Genomic DNA, 20,668 nt, shown 5'->3' on the forward strand with positions numbered 1-20,668 from the left:
ACAGCGCTTTTTAAAAAAAGCGCTGTAATAGGCTTTTAAAAAATAAAATAAGAAGGTCTTTTACAGCGCTTTTTAAAAAAAGCGCTGTAATAGGCTTTTAAAAAATAAAATAAGAAGGTCTTTTACAGCGCTTTTTAAAAAAAGCGCTGTAATAGGCTTTTAAAAAATAAAATAAGAAGGTCTTTTACAGCGCTTTTTAAAAAAAGCGCTGTAATAGGCTTTTAAAAAATAAAATAAGAAGGTCTTTTACAGCGCTTTTTAAAAAAAGCGCTGTAATAGGCTTTTAAAAAATAAAATAAGAAGGTCTTTTACAGCGCTTTTTAAAAAAAGCGCTGTAATAGGCTTTTAAAAAATAAAATAAGAAGGTCTTTTACAGCGCTTTTTAAAAAAAGCGCTGTAATAGGCTTTTAAAAAATAAAATAAGAAGGTCTTTTACAGCGCTTTTTAAAAAAAGCGCTGTAATAGGCTTTTAAAAAATAAAATAAGAAGGTCTTTTACAGCGCTTTTTAAAAAAAGCGCTGTAATAGGCTTTTAAAAAATAAAATAAGAAGGTCTTTTACAGCGCTTTTTAAAAAAAGCGCTGTAATAGGCTTTTAAAAAATAAAATAAGAAGGTCTTTTACAGCGCTTTTTAAAAAAAGCGCTGTAATAGGCTTTTAAAAAATAAAATAAGAAGGTCTTTTACAGCGCTTTTTAAAAAAAGCGCTGTAATAGGCTTTTAAAAAATAAAATAAGAAGGTCTTTTACAGCGCTTTTTAAAAAAAGCGCTGTAATAGGCCTTTTAAAAATAAAATAAAAAAGCCTTTTACAGCGCTTTTTTTAAAAAGCGCTGTAAAAGACCTTCTTATTTTATTTTTTAAAAGCCTATTACAGCGCTTTTTTTAAAAAGCGCTGTAAAAGACCTTCTTATTTTATTTTTTAAAAGCCTATACGAGTTAATAATATAAAACAATAAAATATATTTAAATATGATAAAAACTACACACATAATAAAATTGAGGTATTCACAATACACAATGAAATATCATATTAACATGACAAACAAACACAACACGCACTAACACTATGTAAAAAATACAAATTTTATACGTGTATTAATCACTTATTTAGATAAAAAGAAAATTGTACAAAAGCAATAGTTATAACACCAACAATAAATAATATTCACACACAATTTATTAACAGCCCTACTGGAGGATGAAAATGAAAGTGTCTAATAAATAGTAATACTTATATAAATATTGACAACTACCAAAAGGCATGATTTGTCTTTTTTTTTTTTTTTTTTTTTAATCTTAGATGAGATGATATGCACGGTTTATCATTTTATGTGTATGTTATTGACAACACATATATATTTCGAATTATTGAAAAAGATAGAAATGAAGGAGACACCAAACTCAAACTTCTATGGAGAAGATGAATAGTAACCCTCGGAGGAATGAATGCCACAAGAAAACTTGATTTCTTGATAAAATCAAAAGAGATGGTTCAATTCATAACAAAAAAGGGGCTTAATCTCTAAGATACACAAAGTGTGTTCTTTTCAACAAAAATCTTCTCCATTTTATTATCTAATTCTCCCTATATAAAGGAAAAAACTTTTTTTGGTTGATTAAAAGTAATACAAAAGTCACACTAAACTAACATCAATTTATATTTATTGCACTAATTTTCTTTTCTAATGGCTGCACTTATATTGTCTAAAATTAATAAAAATGTAGTTATAATAGTAGCACAAGAAACTAAAGAGTCGTCTTCAGTAAGACAAATCTAGAGTTACTTCTTATACACCAATGAATTGCGTCTACAATCCTTTTTGTGCTCCACTTGAGTACTACTCATTTATCATGAATTAGTCCATTATTCAATTTATTTTAATTCATAAAACAAAAAACTTCAATTCACATCTTAATTACACCATCAACTTTAAAGTCATTTTATATCATGACATAAGTTGATTTTTTTATTGAATTTAAAAGACAAATCGAAGATAATTCTCTAAACTTTTCAGCAAATCAAAGATCGCGTCAATGAGACATCTAAAATTCTAAATACAACCAAAACAAAAGAGACATTTTATCGCTTAGAAAAATAACATTTTAAACAAAATTAATTTGATTCTTTTTATTCCATTAATAAATAAATTTTTCTTGTAAAGGAAAAGTATCATAAGATCTCACAAAGTATTATCTCTTTCCTCTATTATACTTGGGGTTGGTGTATTATATTTCTTTGATTTAATAATGATGAAAGTTATTTGTGAAACTCATTTAGTAACTTTTTTAGAAGGGTTGGAGTTGGAGTGGTTATTAGGTACTAAAATTAGAAAAATAAATAAGTGATATATGTAAGACTCATTTAAGCACTATTTTTAGTAGACTATCACTGCAAAAGTTCTTATTGTAAACAAAGTGTTAAATTATTGAATTTAGATTCTACGTAGTTAGGGATCATCTTATAGGAAGTAGTCATACGTCAGTAATTGTTGAAACAAAATAAGACGGTTTAGATTTAAGTTTTATATTTTAAATTAAAATATATAAATTAAAAAATATATTTTTTAAGACTGTCTGATCAAAATCATACTGTTATTGATTTTTCGACTATATGAAAGCGTGAATTTATCGACTGCAATGAATTAAATTTATAGATTATTATATATCAGAGAGATTGAGTTATGTGGTTCGAATTTGAGATAAAAAGATATATGATATAAATGTTAGTAAGTAGAATTTTCGGTTAAAATTGATAGGATAGGTCAATTGTAAGACCGACAAAGTAAAGAACAAATAGATTGATTTTATCATTAATTGAAAGATAAATATCACATCAGATCAATTATACTAATTTAATAATAAATGATTGTTTATTAAAAAACTTCTTAAAAATAATTATTTGAATAAAAATAAATGATATGAAAAGGAGAAACTTCAAAAAAAAAAAAAAGGAAGAAACGGACATAAGAATGGCTTTGGGAAGGAAGATTTTTTAGGAGTTTTGGAGGATTGAGATAAATGGTTCAAATATTTTATAAGTTATAATACTTTAGACATTAAAAATATAAATCATAAAATATTATCATGTCATTTTCTATAGAACTGCTATTTCAAATAAAATAAAAAATTTCTCTATTTCTTTCTCATCCTCTCTTTCCTTTAATTCCTATATTTTTCTCTACTCTTAACTCTCAAATAGAGCATTTGGTTCCATTTTATTCAATAGAAGATAGAGATAGATTTTAAAGAAGAAGAAAGAAAGAAAACTGAGATATATTTAATTTTAAAGAGGTAAATAAAATATTTTAATTAAATTGATATCTATTTCAATAAAAAAAAATGTAAATAATTTATAAGTTATTTTAATCCCCTCTTTCTCAAATCTACACAAAATAAAAAGAAAAAAAAATACAAAAAAGATTTTGCTCTTTTTCATAGGCCACATAGTTGTGTTACATAGGCCACAATATTCTCCCCTCAAATTCCCTCAACCAAACGAACCTCTAAGACTCAATATGTGTTACATAGGCCACATAGTTTTGTTTCTTAAAAAAAATTGATATGATTAATTACGGTTTGGAATGAATTAGTTGATTCGCTTTTATTTTTTTATTTTATTTTTTATTTTTATCGATGTGTATTAATATATTGATATTATGTCATATAACATGTAACAAGTTCAACAAAATCAACGTATATAATATATCATATACTATAAAATAAATATAAATTTTGTTTAATCAAGTGAATAGACTCAAGTAATTAATGAATTTTAGTTAAAAATAGATTATTATAGAGAATCCCAAATTAAATTTTGGTTGAAATAATTTTTTGTCAAATTTTATTTATCTCTCGACCGAGTTTGAGGATGAAAAAACTATGGGTCAAGATGTGTCTATATGAAAATTAGAGGATGAAAAATCCAGATATGAGGATGAAGAATCCATATCTGAGGATGAAAAATCCAGATCTGAGAATGAAGAATCCAGATCTGAGAATGATCATCCATGAACATCCTTGAAAACAGGTTCCTCATCACACTACAAGAAAACATTTGAATACCTACGAAAAAATTATCCACGGATGTTAGTCCATGACTAAATTAGTTTTTTTTTACAGAAAAACCTTGTGAATTGCTTAAAAAGTAATTTATTTATTTTTTAATTAATTTCCACGATTATTTTGTAGGTAACATTAAAAAAGTCCGTCGGTAAAGAAAAAAAATGTGCAACCCACTTAAAATTTGCGAGATTTATTCGTGTTATTTTTACATCGTTTTAATTTACAACGCTTGTGTTTAAAGCGCTGTAAAAGCTATGGGAGAGCGCTTCAATTTACAGCGCTTTTACAAAAAGCGCTGTAAAAGGGTTGCGTAGATAACATTAAAAAGTCATTTGTTTATTTTTTTTAATTAATTTCGACGATTATTTCGTAGGTAACATTAAAAATGTCTCTATATCTACGGAAAATTACTCACGGTTCTAAGTTCGTGGGTAATGTAAATATGCATTATTTTAAGTTATTTTTTTAAAGAATATTTTATTTTATTTTTTCCAATAGAAACATTTTCACCTTCTTCTCTCAAACACACTCTCGTTTTCTCAAAACTGGTAAATAGGATTTCCATTCCCTCAAAACACACACTCTCTCCAAAAACAAAATCTCATTCTCCATAGCTCTCGCCCAACAAGTCGATATCTATTGCTTTCAGAATCACATTATCACTCTTGATCGATATTCTTTGTCCTTCACTCTCAGATCTGCAACTTTTCTCTATGATCTGCGACGCTCCACTCTCTTCGAACTTAACCGTCTTTCATTGATTTGTGTCTTCTTCAATCTAAGTATATTCGTTGTGTTTCTTTTTGCATCGAAATCAATATATGATTTGCGCGAAACCGTCACTCCTAAAATACATCCTTCAATCTTCAACCACAGCTCTGGTTCACACCATCAAAGCTATTCTCGACATCGCCATAATTGTTGTGTTGCGCCGCTTCTTACCTATTTTCTCAGGTATTATCTATAACTAGCAGTAATTTATAATGAATATCTCACTCTAATTTGTTCGATTTGAGTGTGTTCGTTCAGGGAATTGTATTTGTGTTTTTGATTTAATCTCGTGCATTTGCAAGTAACTTAGAAGCTTGGCTGATTTTTCTTTTTGCTATTTAATATGTTTCTTACTTTCGGAGTTCTGATTGTTTTTGAGAAATTGCTTGCTAACTTGTGCATGTGTATGTTTGTGTTGAAGCTGAGTTCTTGTTTTTTTTTCTCTGTATTTTTCCTTTTTGTTGAGTGAACCCATTGATTTTGTTTATGCTCGTGTTCATTTGGTTGGTAATAAAAATAATATGGCAATTTACAACATACGGATTGGACTTTGGAGTTTAGGAAAAACTGGATGTTACTGGTGAGATTTTGGGACTTTTGTTAGATACAATAACCTTGACAAGAAATAGTTATAATGGACAAGTTCTTAATTAAAGTTGTGGTTAAATTTGAGTTTAATTAAAAAGGAGTGTTAGCTAGTTGCGCTTGTGCTAAAAGCTTCTTGTCGATTTCCTTATACCTTGAATTTGAATAAAGAAGAAAAGCAGATACTCCGAAAGGTTAGAGCACATGCACAAGCTATTAGAGTACAATTCCTCTGCTTAGAGTACAATTCCTTCATAGGACTTTCTTTTTATGCTTAAGTTACATATGTGAAGTCTAATTATTCATTTTGTCTTAACATGCAACATATCTTTTCCAAGCAATTGGTGTGGGCAAGGGCATGGGAAAGCGAGTGTGTAAGTAACCCCATTATGCTCATTATCATTTAGAGTGAAAGGTGCACTTGCTCATTATACTCATCTTTGTCTGCTTCTTGCATTTAGCTTCTTGTCTAGTAAATACTTCTCCTTGTTAATATTATTGTTTGTTAACTTTTTTTTACTAATTCAACATGTTTTTGGAGTTTAGGAAAAACTGGATGGTACCGGTGAGGTTTTGGGACTTTTGGTTTCATATTGCATGTTAAGACAACTTTGATTATGTCTATTTTGGAGATTTATGGTTATTGTTGCTAATGAACATGCTAATATTCTCCTTGTATTGCTAGCAGCAAAGGCTCAAGTTGTTGCTACGTGGGAACAAATGAATAAAGGAGTATCTAATAGAGCTATCATCAGTTTTACAAGCAAGCCTAAATCTACTATAATACTCCAAAGAATGATACCTTGTTTCTTATTATTAACAGAGAAGTCCATAGGATCCATGGTAAGGATGAAACCACTGGTGCCATGGTGATCAAGCTATCAACATTTGGTGTGACATGCTAGGAAAAGTGGAAGAACACTAGGGCATTTGAATTTGAGGTACCCAACTTAGTGGTAAATTTCTGGTACATTTTGTGAATTTATCTTGCTGCTTGCACTGGTTCTATATAGTCTGACCATATACATAAAAATAGGCCCTAGGGACAATGTGTCCTTATCATAAGTAATGTGTTCTATATATTATGATCATAAGCAATGTGTCTTTATCATTGATAATTTAGCTTTGGTGTTTGGTTTTTATTTAATTGTTATTGGTGCTCGATTTTGCAGGTTCAATTTTGTATTGATTGTAGTTGTTAATTAGCAAGTTGCTAGTCTGCCTAGTGTTCCTAAAATTTGTTACGCTATCATTTACTTGTTCATTTTCATTTGCTAACTTTCAAGTGTTGTTAGAGCCAAACAGTTTGTAGTCTCTTTATTTTTGTGAAGTACAAGGTAAGATTTACTGGAAAAAGTATACTGCCAAACATGAACATCTTAATATTCCAAGAAACACATTCGTCTTTTTTTGGTTACCAGAAGAAATTCAATAATAGTAAGTAGTTAAAAATTTGTTAGTATACACGTACTTATCATATCACCTTACACTTTCCAGAAAAGCCTATAATTATGATTGGATTATTAATAGTGAGAATATTAGTTTCAAAGAGGTAGTTTAGGCTATGACATAAGTTTTCTTGTAAATTGTGTATATTTTAGTTCTGATGAATACACTTGAATTGGTTATTAATGAAACAAGTGTCAAACACAGAAAAATTGCTTGTTTTTAGAGTATTATCACAGTTTACTTATTTTCATATTTTATTGAGACTTTTAGATTTAATGATGTTAGTCATATATATGAAGAAGTAATTTTTAACATGTAAATTGTGATATTGTTGTTTAGTTTATGTAAGTCAGATGAAAGCGTGTATTATAACTTTTTTCTTTCTAGTTTGATATTACCCACGGATATGCCATAGGAAACGTTACCGACGAAAATTTCGTAGGTAACATTAATTTTCTTAGTTTGACATTACCCGTGATATTTTTGTGGGTAATTTACCCAGAACATTTCTGTAAGTGAATTACCCACGAAAATCTTACAAGTAAATGTCACCTATGAATTTTCTGTAGGTAATATAATTCCTACGAGCAATTTACCTACAGACCCGTGTCCGTAGCTATTCTGTGAGTAATTATTGAATACCCACGACTATACCGTAAGTAAAGCCAAAATCTGTCGTAGATAATAAAAGTTTTTTTGTAGTGTCATCTTGATAAAAAGGAGAAAATTTTGACTTAATCCAACATGTTCTATGAACTGGAGGATAGACACTTAGAGGAAGAATGTACGTCATAAATTAAAACGAGATGAACCTTTGTCAGAAGACAAGCAATGCTAAATTATAAGGATTATTTTATGACATATATGTTAGAGGATAATCAAAACAGAAAAGAGGATGAAAATGCCACAGATGATGAACAAAGCCGAAAAAATGATGAACTCATGTAAAATATTCATTATCGCACGTGAAAAATTACAAAGGTATTAGTACGAAAAAATGTTGAAAAGCGAGACTCTTCAACAACTATATTTTGCTAATCCACATGTTTGAAGCTTCAAAAACAATTATAAATAGAGGAGTATTAATCTTCAAACATCAAAATAATCATCTACAAGAAAACATCCAAGTTATTCAAGCTTATTACCATTCTCTTCATTCTACACACTCTTCCAAACTTAAACAAATATGAGGATCATTTTTATTGAGTGTGTTATATACAACTTCACATAACTATCTTATCTTATAAAATTTTAATTTGATCCCCAAAACAAATCAAACACATTACTACTGTATATCCTCAAGTTGATATATATTTGAGTTATTTTGTAAGCCTGTTGAGGCTAGTAAAAATACAGTGTTGTAAGCCTGGTGAGGCTAAAAAATACAAAGTTGAAAAAGATTTCCGTAAGAGGACAAACCATTTTGAGCTATAGTGAAAACTCACAAGTTTGTGAGGACTCGACGTAGCTTACATTAGGTGAACCAGTATAAATTTGAGTGTGTCATTTTATGTACTCTTTCCTCTTTATTTATTTAACTATCACTTAAAGTTTCAAATTTATATCCTCTGACTTTTATCCTCTCGTAGAGGATACGGAATTAAAAGAAAATTTTAAAATCTACAATATCTCTATTCAACCCCCTTTTAGTGAAATTTTAGCTACTTTAATTTTGTCCAAATTTGAACAAAAGTAGTAAATATTAAATTTTTAGTTTAATTGCAGTTTTAATCTCTTTATTTTTACAAATTCACAAAATTAACATTGCTATTTTGGAATCTGAAAGTTTTGATCTTCTATTTTTATTTTTTAACAAAAAGATTGTGATGTAACATATTTTAAATAATATGACATATGATACGATGATATAGTATGATCAACACTTGATAAATTGTAATAAAAACATCCAAAAACTTCACTTTCAGCTTCATAATATTTTATTTTAGTAATTTAATTGATGACATATGAATAATTAATGCATTTATATGATTCAATGTCATAAAATCATATGCCACATCATTTAAAATATGTCAAATCGTCATATTTTAGTTCAAAAATCTTATGAAATGATAGAAAATGTAGACTTATATCGATCTAGAACAATACAATTCAAAGTTTGTTTTTTTTGGTCTAGATACAATTCAAAGTTTTAAAAATTAAATTAGAGGTCCAACTAGAAAGACTCCCGGGTCTTGGCTCAATTGGTCCAACCTATTAAACTACAGTCGAATCGTTTGATAAATAAGTTATAAAATTATAATAATCAAATATATGAAATATATAAAAATATTTGAATCTACATAACTTATAGAGTACAATCCATATAATTTATAATAAATATTTAATATCTATGACAAATACATTAAAATCCACAACAAAAATGAATTTTAATAATATAAATTAAAGTATCAAATCTAGGTATGATATCGGGTCATAGACATATTTTGCATCCCCACCCCCACACTAAAGACAAGTTTTCGGCTTTCTACGTTGTAGGTCTGTCTCATTCATGTGTGTATTTATATATAATATTTAATTTAAAATTATATTTATTATAAGTAATATAGTACAATAATTATTATTATAAATTTATAAAAATATTAAAATTATACTTTTTTTATAAAGAAGATATTAAAATTTATAATATACAAAAAAATATTAAATATAATAAATATATACATATATATTAAATTTAAAAATAGTAATTATTTTAATAGTGATGTAGGGGTGTGGTAGATGTAGGGTGTATATCTACACCTTTAAATCTACCTTCGTCCTCAAGTTTTATTTCATATAAAATCTACATATATCGATAAAGACTTGCATATGTGAGTTGTAAATTGTGTTGTCATTTCATTCAAATATCTTATATGATGAGTTCAAATGGGTATCCATGTATGCAACTATATTGAAAAGATTTATGCAGAAAACAAAAATGTTATTGTGGTCATGTTGTCACCTTGTGTTCAAAACAATCTTCATGGCATCACAACCAATATCCTTTTGAATTTTGTCATCTAAGTTTACAATTATTAATTTATATTTTTTGTTTGGGTATCAATAACAATATGTTTTAAAATAAATTAAATAAAAGAAAAGTGGAGGGGTGTGGTGGGACCGTGAGAGAGGATAAATTGAACTTCCAGCTCATAGTTATTTTGCACCTACCTTAATTTCTGTTGTCTTGTGACACCATATGTATCTCTAAAAAGAATTGATAAAAATGAATAAATAAGGAATGAAAAAGGAAACAAAAAAACGAGGAAAGGGGGGTATATAAAGTGCTACCTATGATTCTAAATATAAACCAATGATCATAGAATATAATAGGTGAGGAGCAAATATAGTTGCTTATGTTATTATGAACGTGACTATTGACAAATTGCAAATTAAACAACATATTTTAAATATGAACCTATAAACTATATAAAAAAGTGAAGTTTTCAATCAAAATTGAAACTGATGTGATTGATATCTTTTATGAATCCAAAACATGACTCATTATAACATCAAAGTCAATAATCTTAAATGAGAAAACTGGTTCAGCTGTGTCTAACTAGCAGTGAGCAACTTTTCCAGAATCACAACTCTGGCCACAAGTCTTAGACACACTTATAAAAAATATTAATTAAAAGAATAAAAGATATAATTAATATTTTATGAGTATACCTATCAGATTTATATTTGCTCTTGTTAGTAACTATACAAAAATAATCCACCCGCAATTGGGAGTTCATGATCACAAAAAGTTAAAGTGAGGAATTGTGAACATGTTTCCAATCATACATTAATAATCCAAATGCCTCAAATTTTTGTTGTTTCGATACTAACAAAACACTATAAATAAAATAATAAAATAAAGTTATCGGTAAAATTTAATTTAACTAACAAATATTATTGTTAAACTGAATATTATATTTTAAATTTAAATATAAAATATTGTAGTTTAATATTATTTTATTTATAAAAAATATTATAAAATATTTCATTAAAATTATAATATGTGGGCGTGTGGAATTAAAATATGGATAATTTTTAACTATTTGCAGTACATACACGTGATTTCAATGAAAGACAAATGGGTAACATTGTTTGAAATTTAATATCTTCAAAATACGCTTCATATTGTTCAGTTGGCTAAAGAAAGAGGGAGATGATAAATATTTTTATTGACTCTAATTCTTTATTATATGATGTATCAATTAAAAAAAATTATGTCTCAAACTTCCATTCTTTTTAATTATTGTAAGATATAAATGTATGTTGATTTAATTAGTAAATTAAATTATTAACTCACATAAAATTGTATGTTTAACTCTTACGATTATTGTAGATATCCTTTTAATGGGTGATCAGTAAATATTTTTGTGAGTATTTTTTCAACTTTAAAATTTATCTTAATTTGATTAGTCTCTAGAACATAACTCGTTTAAATTTTTTATTATAAAAAAAATAAAAATATTATAAATTATAATTTAAATATTTGTTTTAGAGATGATAGATATATTTAAAATCTTAAATATGTGTTATATATTTATGTTATAAATAAATTTAATAGTATTATTATTTAGTTGTCATTAGACAACAATTATAAATTTTATTTATATTTTCGTGTTTGAAAATTATATTATCTTCGTTGTTGTGTTTTTTAACTTCTCTAACGACTTCAAACAAGAACGTTTTTTCTCACGGTTTCATGAAATAATATTAGGTAATCTTGTCTATCGTTGGAGATAAAGTTAACATATAAATTAACTCTTTTTCAAACTTATATTAATTAAAAAGCAACAAACTTTTAACAATAACGAATAGTTTGTTAATTTTTTATATTACATATTGCTTATCTATCGACGAGAATACATTTAAATTTTAAATACTCATTTTGCCAGTCCATTTAATAAAAATGACATACAGTAAGAAATTTTTTACTATTATATCCAAATTTTCTCATTTTGAATATTTGTGTGTTTTGTTAAATTTTGACTTATTTTATATAATTTCAATTACACTAAACTTATGTAAATTAATTAAAAATAGTCACTATTGCAGAATTACATATAACTATTAAATACTTTTATTAATTAAATTATTTTACTATTTTCTTATAATTTTAAATGTTCATTATTTAATTTTCAATATTGTTTAATAATTTTTATATTGTAAACAAACTTTTTAATGAAGTAAACCTAAAAACAAAACAAAAAATCTACCATATCTCATTGAGGTTTCTAATCGAGTATTCACCACGAGATCAAAATCACTCTTAGTCAAATTATATAATGTTACTTTTAATTCGTTCAAGTGAAAGAAAATTCAAAATAACATCATATAGTTTTTTTAATATTTATATTGAGGAATTAAAATTATTCAAAAAAATTACTAAAAAGATACAAAAATCACTCTTATTGCACATACTATAATAACCAAAAACCCTATAGTCCAAGCTAAAGGCAATAAAAGTGCTGACCTAAAATAAGGGACTAAAAGCATTGCTAAAAAAGTTGAACTACTAATGAAAACAAAATTACTTTTCTCTAAATTTTGTTGATAATTTAATATATTTTTAGGAGTGAAATGTAATTGAGCATAAGATTATCTTTAGTAAATTAGTTTATAGATTATAATTGATAATTGTTGAGATAATTGAGTGCTCAGAAAAATTAGCGGTTCAATTAGGTTAATGATTGATAATTTTTTTATCTATTTTATTTATTTAAAATTATAATAAATAAATTATTTAATTTAAAATATAAATTATTTACAAACAAAAAATTGAAAATTATAATAAATTACATATTTATTAATCAAATATTTATTTTATTGATTTAGCTAACTTATTTATTTTAAATTATATTTATAAATTATTTACTTGAAATGATTATTTATTAAAATTATTTTAAAATTAAAGTTATATTAATTATTTATTTAAAATTATATTAAATAAATTATGACATATAAAAATATAATTTTAATTACAACATGAAAATAAAATCAAAAGAAAAATGATAAGTTATAAATTCATAAGTTTTAAAAAATAATTTATCAAAAAATACTATAAATTTGTAAATGAGTATTATCAAACAAAGTTTATAATTTATAAATTATAAATTCGTTTTTTAGTATTAAATAGAAACTTTGGTTTGAAAATTCACAAGCATGGAGAATTATCTCTATCGGCAAGCTTGGCTCCATTAGATAATATAGCCCAATGACTCTACGTTCAAATAAAAGTATAACTAACTTTTTTGAAATGAAGTATAACTAACTTGAAGGACCCTACAACTCCAGAAAAAAAAACTTGAAGGTCCCTCATTTATTTTTTATTTTTTATGAGCTCTTTGTGTGTGTGTTTTTCTAAGGTCTTTGTGATTATTATTATTAGTTTTATGTAGGGACAAAGGGCCATTAATCTTTTTTTATATTTAAATTGATTGATTTTTACTAAGTTCTACGATATCATTTTACGTATCGTTTTTCTAAAGCTAAGTAATGGGCTAATGGTCCAACCTTGTATTTTCTTTCCTAAGCTGTGAGCAACTAAGTCTACTATTTGTCTAGTTTATCAATACAAAATATGCACTTTTATATCTTTTATCTCGTTAACTTATGTTACCTAAATCTTGGTGTTTTTCTCCGTTGGATTTTTTCCTTCCTTTAAGGGGTGACATTGGCCTCGGATTCTCGTATCCTCTTGATTATATAGCCAACAATTATAAGTTAATTGTTTGTTTATATATATCATAAGCGATTATTACGTTTTGGGGAAGAGTATATTTTCTTTAATAAAGATCTCTTATTATTTGGAAGCCTCTAAATCTTCAAAATCTCATTTTATTTTTCTTTTACTCTTCATATATTAAGTGGTTATCTCTATTTTTTTTTCTCAAGATGTTTATAGGGTGTACGGATGGGCAACAATGTTGAGGCTTAATCGATGGGTTAAATAAGTTTGAAGGTGTGTTAAATATATGGTTAATTTGACATAATTTGAATTGTATTACACCAAAAACTAAAACAATTAAACGATTCATGAATTGAATCACGTATTTAAAATAAATCAGTTATCTATTTAAAAATTATTTTTCAAAATTTGCTTTTCCCGAAAAAATATGAAAAGTATTGAAACTTTTTTTTTTTTGAAAATTTTTTAAATAATTTTTTTCCTTATATATTTTCCACAAATAATCCAAACTTTTTTCTTGAAAATTATTTTTTATCAAAAGATATTTGAAATTTTTTACATTTATTTTTTGCTGAAAAAAAGAATCAAAAACTTCTTTCTCGAGAAAAATCGAAATATTTTTGTCAAAAGAATTTCAAGGAAAATGTCTAGGTGGTTTTAAAGAAGAAAACGGTGGAGGGAGACAATAAATTTATGAAGAATTTAATTGAATGTAACAATTGCCGCACATTAAGGTATTTTTCTTATGAATGTCCTAGCGGTGAGAAGAAAGGCTACTCATGACACATGGGAAGTACCATTTGCATTAGAAAACAAGTTTTGGTTTCTTAACTTAGTTGCAGCAACCACAATAGTGAAATAATTAAATGGCTAGTTTTATGAATTAGATGGAAAATTCTTAATCTTAGTCAAAACGTGGAGACAATTCTATGATGGCTATCGAAAGACGAAATATCAAACTTCAAATTGGTGGAACCACACAAGTTGTGATCGACGTGTACTACATATCAGAGCTAAAGAACACTTTACTCAGTATATGATAATTACAATAGAATAATTTGATAGTTGTTTTCAAAAACAATGTGTGCAAAGTATATCACGCTGAAATACGAGTAATAATTCAATCTCAAATGCCATCTAATTTATGTACAAATTAAGAGTAATTCAATTTTATGTACAAAATTAAATTCTCATTATAGGTGTTTGAGAAATTTTACTTCCGAAGAAATATGTATTATTTAATAACCAAAAAGATATATATTATCTAAGACGTTTTTATTTGTTTTAAATTAATTAATATTTATTTATTAGTACATGTTTGAGGTGATAATCTAATTTGAGACTGTCTTATCACTTTATTCATTTATTCTTTTTCTCTACCACCAAATCAAATTTATATTGTGGATATAATGACCAAAATTGGAGATACATCTACCATTTTTGCACGCATTAAATAAATTTATTTTGACAATTTTATTATAGAATATGAATTCTGAAATTCCCATTAGCTTTTTTTCTTCTCGACCGAAAATAAACACAAAAATATATTACTAGTCATTATGTATGATAAGAAAATCCAAATGAGCCGCTATTTAAAGACCAACCATACCTGCAGCAAAGCACGCACATCTCTCAAACTCAAACTCTGTAAGAAACAAAAAAAGCTTCAAAACTCAAACCAACCCAAACTTTTATATATCTAAAAAAACCGAAAAAAAATAAAAAAAAGGCACCCAAATTAACCGTTTTGCTTCACAGTTCACACCACAAACATGATAGCTTGCTTTGAACCCTTCGTTCACGGAAACGACACAGAATCAACTCCAAACGACGACGTATCTTCCCTCCAAACCTCTTTCCATTTCGGCCCAAACGCAATCGCAACCAAAGACTTCGGCGGCATGAAATCCTCCAACCCTCTCGCCGTAATCCGTCCCATCTCCACCGCCGACGTGGCAAGAGCAGTCAAAGCAGCAACAACAATAAAAAACCTCACGGTTGCGCCACGTGGCAACGGCCACTCTATCAACGGCCAATCCATGGCTGAAAAAGGACTCGTCCTCGACATGCGCGCTTTAGCAGAGGAACATTTTCAACTCCTCTGTATAGAAGGTGTTCCGTACGTCGACGTTTCTGGAGGGGCATTATGGGAAGAAGTGTTGAAACGGTGCGTTTCGCAGTTTCAACTTGCTCCTAGGTCGTGGACTGATTATCTCGGGTTAACGGTGGGTGGAACGCTTTCTAACGCCGGCGTTAGTGGTCAGACTTTCCGTTACGGTCCTCAAACGGCAAACGTAACGGAATTAGAAGTCGTTACTGGTAAAGGCGAAACTTTTGTTTGCTCCGAAAATCAAAATTCAGAGCTTTTTTTTGCCACGCTCGGTGGTCTTGGACAGTTTGGCATCATAACTAGAGCCAGAATCGTTCTTCAAAAATCCCCTGATATGGTAAAATTAAATTATTATTTAATTTCATATTCTTTTTATTTAATTTTGGTGTGATTTAATTTAAAATTGATTTAGGTGAGATGGATAAGGGTGGTTTACTCGGAATTTGAGGACTATACTAGAGATGCAGAGTGGCTGGTAACTTTGCCAGAAGGTGACGGTTTTGATTACGTGGAAGGGTTCGTTGTGGCTAACAATGATGACCCATGTAATGGATGGCCCACAATTCCGATGGGTTCGAACCAGATGTTCGACCCGGTTCGTTTACCTTCAGAAGCTGGACCGGTTATCTATTGCTTAGAACTTGCTCTTCACTACCGTAAAACAGCTCGATCTTCAGATGTCGATATGGTAATTAACTAACTTAATTCATTTTGCTAATTTTTTTAATTTAGTTTATGTTCCAATTGTTCAGACCTCAACTCTAAGATATCACATTTTTTATGTTGGGTCTGCTCAGAGTCTTTATGGTTTTGTATTTTTGTAAAATGGTTTCGATGGTTTTAAGTGGATAGGTTTATACACATTATTAAATGTTGAGAATTCTCAGTTTCAAACACAAGACTTGTATATCAATGTTTTGTAGCCACAACTGAATTCTATTTATTAATTAATTTATGCGTCAAACTAAAGACACTTGTTAAAGCTATATACAAATAAAAAAAACTACATTAAAGAGAACAAATATATATCATTCAAAAATTGAATTCACAATGTTACATACACTTTATAAAATAAAATATATATATCTCCTTAACAAGTGTCCAAGTGTTCATTAGCATTTTCCTTAACTTATATATCTATATTTTTTCAGCAAAATGTAAACGTTGAACCGGGTGGTGTTTTGTCTTTTATTAACGAGTTGTACGGATACGGGTCGGGTGTAGAATCCATCGGAAAATAATACACACCGTGACTCAATTTTGACCTAGGTGGCTTATTTTACTTACCGATTAAGGTGAAGGAAAAAAAAATAAAAAAAAGTTTTATTTTAGTGGTAGAGAACAAATTGAGGTGGGTCCCTAGTAAAAAAGTCAAATATACGAAGATTTCACCTACACATGTACGAAGTGGAGAGATGGAGAGGAGGGGTTATTTAATTCTCTTCTGCCATAAGCTACATACATAACGTCATAGCATATCATTTGGGTATAAGTGTTGGTTTTGGAGTTTGAGATTTTGTTTACTCTTTTATTTATTTTGAATTTGAATTATTTTTCTTCTTAAGAGGAAATGCCAATGGTTAGGGAAAACTGACTACACGGTCGTAATGTATCTTCCATTGGATTTTCTGACACATTACCTCTACTAAAAAGACTGTGTTGTTTGTTTCAAATTACCGAAGCGGACTGTACTTTGCTTTCTTGATACCTTAGCTATTAGCATAAAATGGTAACATAGAATTCCTTTATGGTTAAGGTTAAAATGGTCATGTAACATTAGTGGGTGCTCCATTTCCTCTGATCATTGAGATCTTGCTGACGTTACGGTCCCCCACAGTTCCGAAAATGGCCAAAAAACCATCATTTTCTGGAATCTCTAATATTAATATTTTAACTTTATTTATTTTTATACACATACATATTCATTTATTCGAATTACGAAAATACCCTTAATGCTTTTTTTTCTTACTTGCTGACTGGATTCTTTTTCTTGTAGAAAGTGGATAGATTACTTGGACGGCTGAGATTCGTTGAGGGTATAAAATTCGAGGATGATGTGAAGTACATGGATTTTTTGCTACGTGTAAAGCGTGTGGAGGAAGATGCAAAAGCGAAAGGAATATGGGATGCACCACATCCATGGTTGAACATGTTTGTGTCCAAGTCCAACATCGCTGATTTTGATCATGAAGTGTTCAAGAAAATCCTCAAACACGGGATCGGTGGTCCCATTCTAGTCTACCCACTATTGCGAAGCAAGTAAGTACACACTATACACATTCATATCTCCAAGTTTTTTTTTTTTTTTTTGAGGAAGCTCAAGCATTTTTATAGTTGTCGCCTCACAATTTTTAATATTTGAGATTTTTTTAGGGAAATATCTGAAACACATAAGGTTAAATAAATGCGACTATCAATTATTTTTATGAAACTTTTGCTACTGTGATTGTGTAATTATTATGGCGATACAAAAAATTATGATGATGTAGTTTACATCGTGATTGTGGTCATTTTTTTTATCAATTGTGTTTAGTCTTGATTTGGTAAAATGTAAGTATTTTTTACCCTCGAAGGGAGGAAAGCTATGTTTCACAAAATTTTATTAATGCGTTGGTTGGGTTGGTTGTGTGATCTTGACATGAATTGAGGCTGAGGTGGTTTATAATTATGACGAGGTTAAAAATTTAAAAATAATAGTAGTATAAAAAACTGAATTTAAGGGAATGAGTTAGATTTGTATATTAGGGTGATATAATGTTAGAAGTCTTGTTAAATATAATTAATTTACCTTTGTAGTTTAGTCTAAACTTATGGTAGAGAGAAATGGGGCAAGGGGCCCAGTACCAGGTACCGAAATGTGACCTGGTTGCCACGTATTTGAATCACCTGAGGGCATTACCTCTTTCACCCGATTTGCTTACTGGACCACACATTTTAAACGGGGGTGGTTAAGATTTAGAGGGTGGGTTGTAGTGATATTCCACTTGTTAGAACTAGAAAATGGGACCCCATTACCACCATCTCTTTGGTCGTATGGTAACCTCAGCTGTTTCATCATACTGCGCTTGTTTGTAGCCTCTTTATCTCACCTTCTCCGTACTCTATATTATTCACTTTTTATTTATTTATTTTAGCTTCTAAATTAAATTGTTACTCCCTCCTATAATATAAATAAAAAGTAACACTGTAGAGGAAGTACGAGATTTGAACATTAATTCTATTCCAACAACGTATCTTAGATGTTCAGTGTTGCCAATGAGAATGGACAAGAATATTTATTCGCCAACCGGATTACAGTGACACCGAGTTTTGTATTTTCTCTTGAAATGGGATTTGATTTCTGACAGACAAAAAACAAAATCGCCCTTGTGGTTCCACATACACAGGGTTTGGATTGTGATGCTGCTTTTCTAAGAGAAAAACAAATTAATTGGAATTTTGGTTACTCTTAAAGGGTCCCCTCCCCTCCCCACCCTTGCCCAACCCATCAATTGATACCTCATCCATTAATTCACCGATCACCATCAACATTATTACTACATTACAATTACGTTGTCACATTATGTTAGACTTTAGACATGAACAAACTAATATTAAAAGGTTAATGATTATAGTGTTTCATAAAAGAAGACTTAATTTACATTGTATCAATGATAAAGCTAGCTCATTACTATTGCATTTTGTTTCTTAAAAGAAGTCACACGTTGAAAAGTAAGCTTGGACTTGTTTCACTCTGTTTTATTTTCCTTCTAGAAATTTGTGAAATCTATTTTTGTCATCTAGTATCCTAAACTTTGAAAACAAATCACAACAGTTATAGCCTAATTGAGCTTTATGTGTTAATTATGATCAGGTGGGATGATAGACACTCGGTAGTGGTGCCTACAGACAGCAACATCTTCTACATAATAGCATTGCTACGATTTATTCCACCACCACCAAAGGGACCACCTACTGATAAATTGGTGGCACAAAACAATGCCATTATTCAACTGTGTTACAATAAAGGATTTAATTTCAAGTTATATCTTCCTCACTATCACTCACAGGAGAACTGGATACGCCACTTTGGGGAGGATAAATGGACTAGATTCCTACACAGAAAACAAAATTTTGATCCATTGGCTATTCTTGCACCTGGACAGAAATTATTTTCCAGAAACAACTCACATAATAATAATAATAATAATAATAATTAATTTGCTACATTATTAGTAATTACTACTAGTTATTAGTTAGCTAGTTTAGATAGATTGTTTCTCAATTGTAATTTTTGTCTTCATATTTTTTTTCCTCCTCCGTCATCCTCTTGTTGTTTCTTTCCCCAACCAATTACTACAATGTTGCATCCATCTTGTAAATCAATATTTTTGGGGTGAAATTAATGTGAATCATTATCCCTTCTGCACTCTGACATTTGCTTAAATAAAATAAAACTAGTGTGTAGCTTATGCTCGATAACAAATACAAAAAAAAAAAGAAATTTTGTTCCTAAAATTTTAATTCTTACGGTATTAAACTATTAACCGCAAAACCTCTAAGATATTTGGTGAGTTCTACGTCGATCATATTTATAAACAATCTACTTACTTAAAAATCATACAAAATTTTAATGATACAAAATTATATTTATAAGTTATAATATTGATTGATATCAATAATATATATATATATATATATATATATATATATATATGTTTTTATTTATTTTTATCTAGTTTTGTAATCGTTGAAGTTTTAAACGTTTTTTAAATCAGATTCATGGTGATTCACGGTAGATATATATATATATATATATATATATATATATGTTTTTATTTATTTTTATCTAGTTTTGTAATCGTTGAAGTTTTAAACGTTTTTTAAATCAGATTCATGGTGATTCACGGTAGATAACGATATACGTTAGAATTTGTCAACATATCAATCATTCTAGTCATATTTAGGTTGTTAAAAAAAATGTAACACTCAGTAACTATTTTCTTTAAATGAAAGTATGTTAGATTAGATT

The 20,668-nt window shown here is 28.5% G+C and overlaps 1 protein-coding gene across 1 annotated transcript; it reads left to right on the forward strand.

The window, feature by feature from the left end:
- Positions 1-15,171: 15,171 nt before the first annotated feature.
- Positions 15,172-20,065, forward strand: LOC101495126 (cytokinin dehydrogenase 7). The gene is made up of 4 exons (XM_004498800.4): positions 15,172-15,994; positions 16,070-16,345; positions 17,654-17,916; positions 19,511-20,065. Exons 1-4 carry the CDS (start codon positions 15,320-15,322, stop codon positions 19,854-19,856), a joined length of 1,560 nt encoding a protein of 519 aa, XP_004498857.1. The 5' UTR covers positions 15,172-15,319; the 3' UTR covers positions 19,857-20,065.
- Positions 20,066-20,668: the final 603 nt, after the last annotated feature.

The sequence above is a fragment of the Cicer arietinum genome, chromosome 4 (assembly GCF_000331145.2).
Source record: "Cicer arietinum cultivar CDC Frontier isolate Library 1 chromosome 4, Cicar.CDCFrontier_v2.0, whole genome shotgun sequence".
Lineage (NCBI taxonomy): Eukaryota > Viridiplantae > Streptophyta > Magnoliopsida > Fabales > Fabaceae > Cicer > Cicer arietinum.

Bases quoted from the DNA above. Each gene is read 5' to 3' on its own strand.
- LOC101495126 (XM_004498800.4), top strand. From the start codon at position 15,320: ATGATAGCTTGCTTTGAACCCTTCGTTCACGGAAACGACACAGAATCA. The intron at 15,995-16,069 runs GTAAAATTAAAT...AAATTGATTTAG, and splicing joins TTCAAAAATCCCCTGATATG to GTGAGATGGATAAGGGTGGT. The intron at 16,346-17,653 runs GTAATTAACTAA...TTTTTCTTGTAG, and splicing joins GATCTTCAGATGTCGATATG to AAAGTGGATAGATTACTTGG.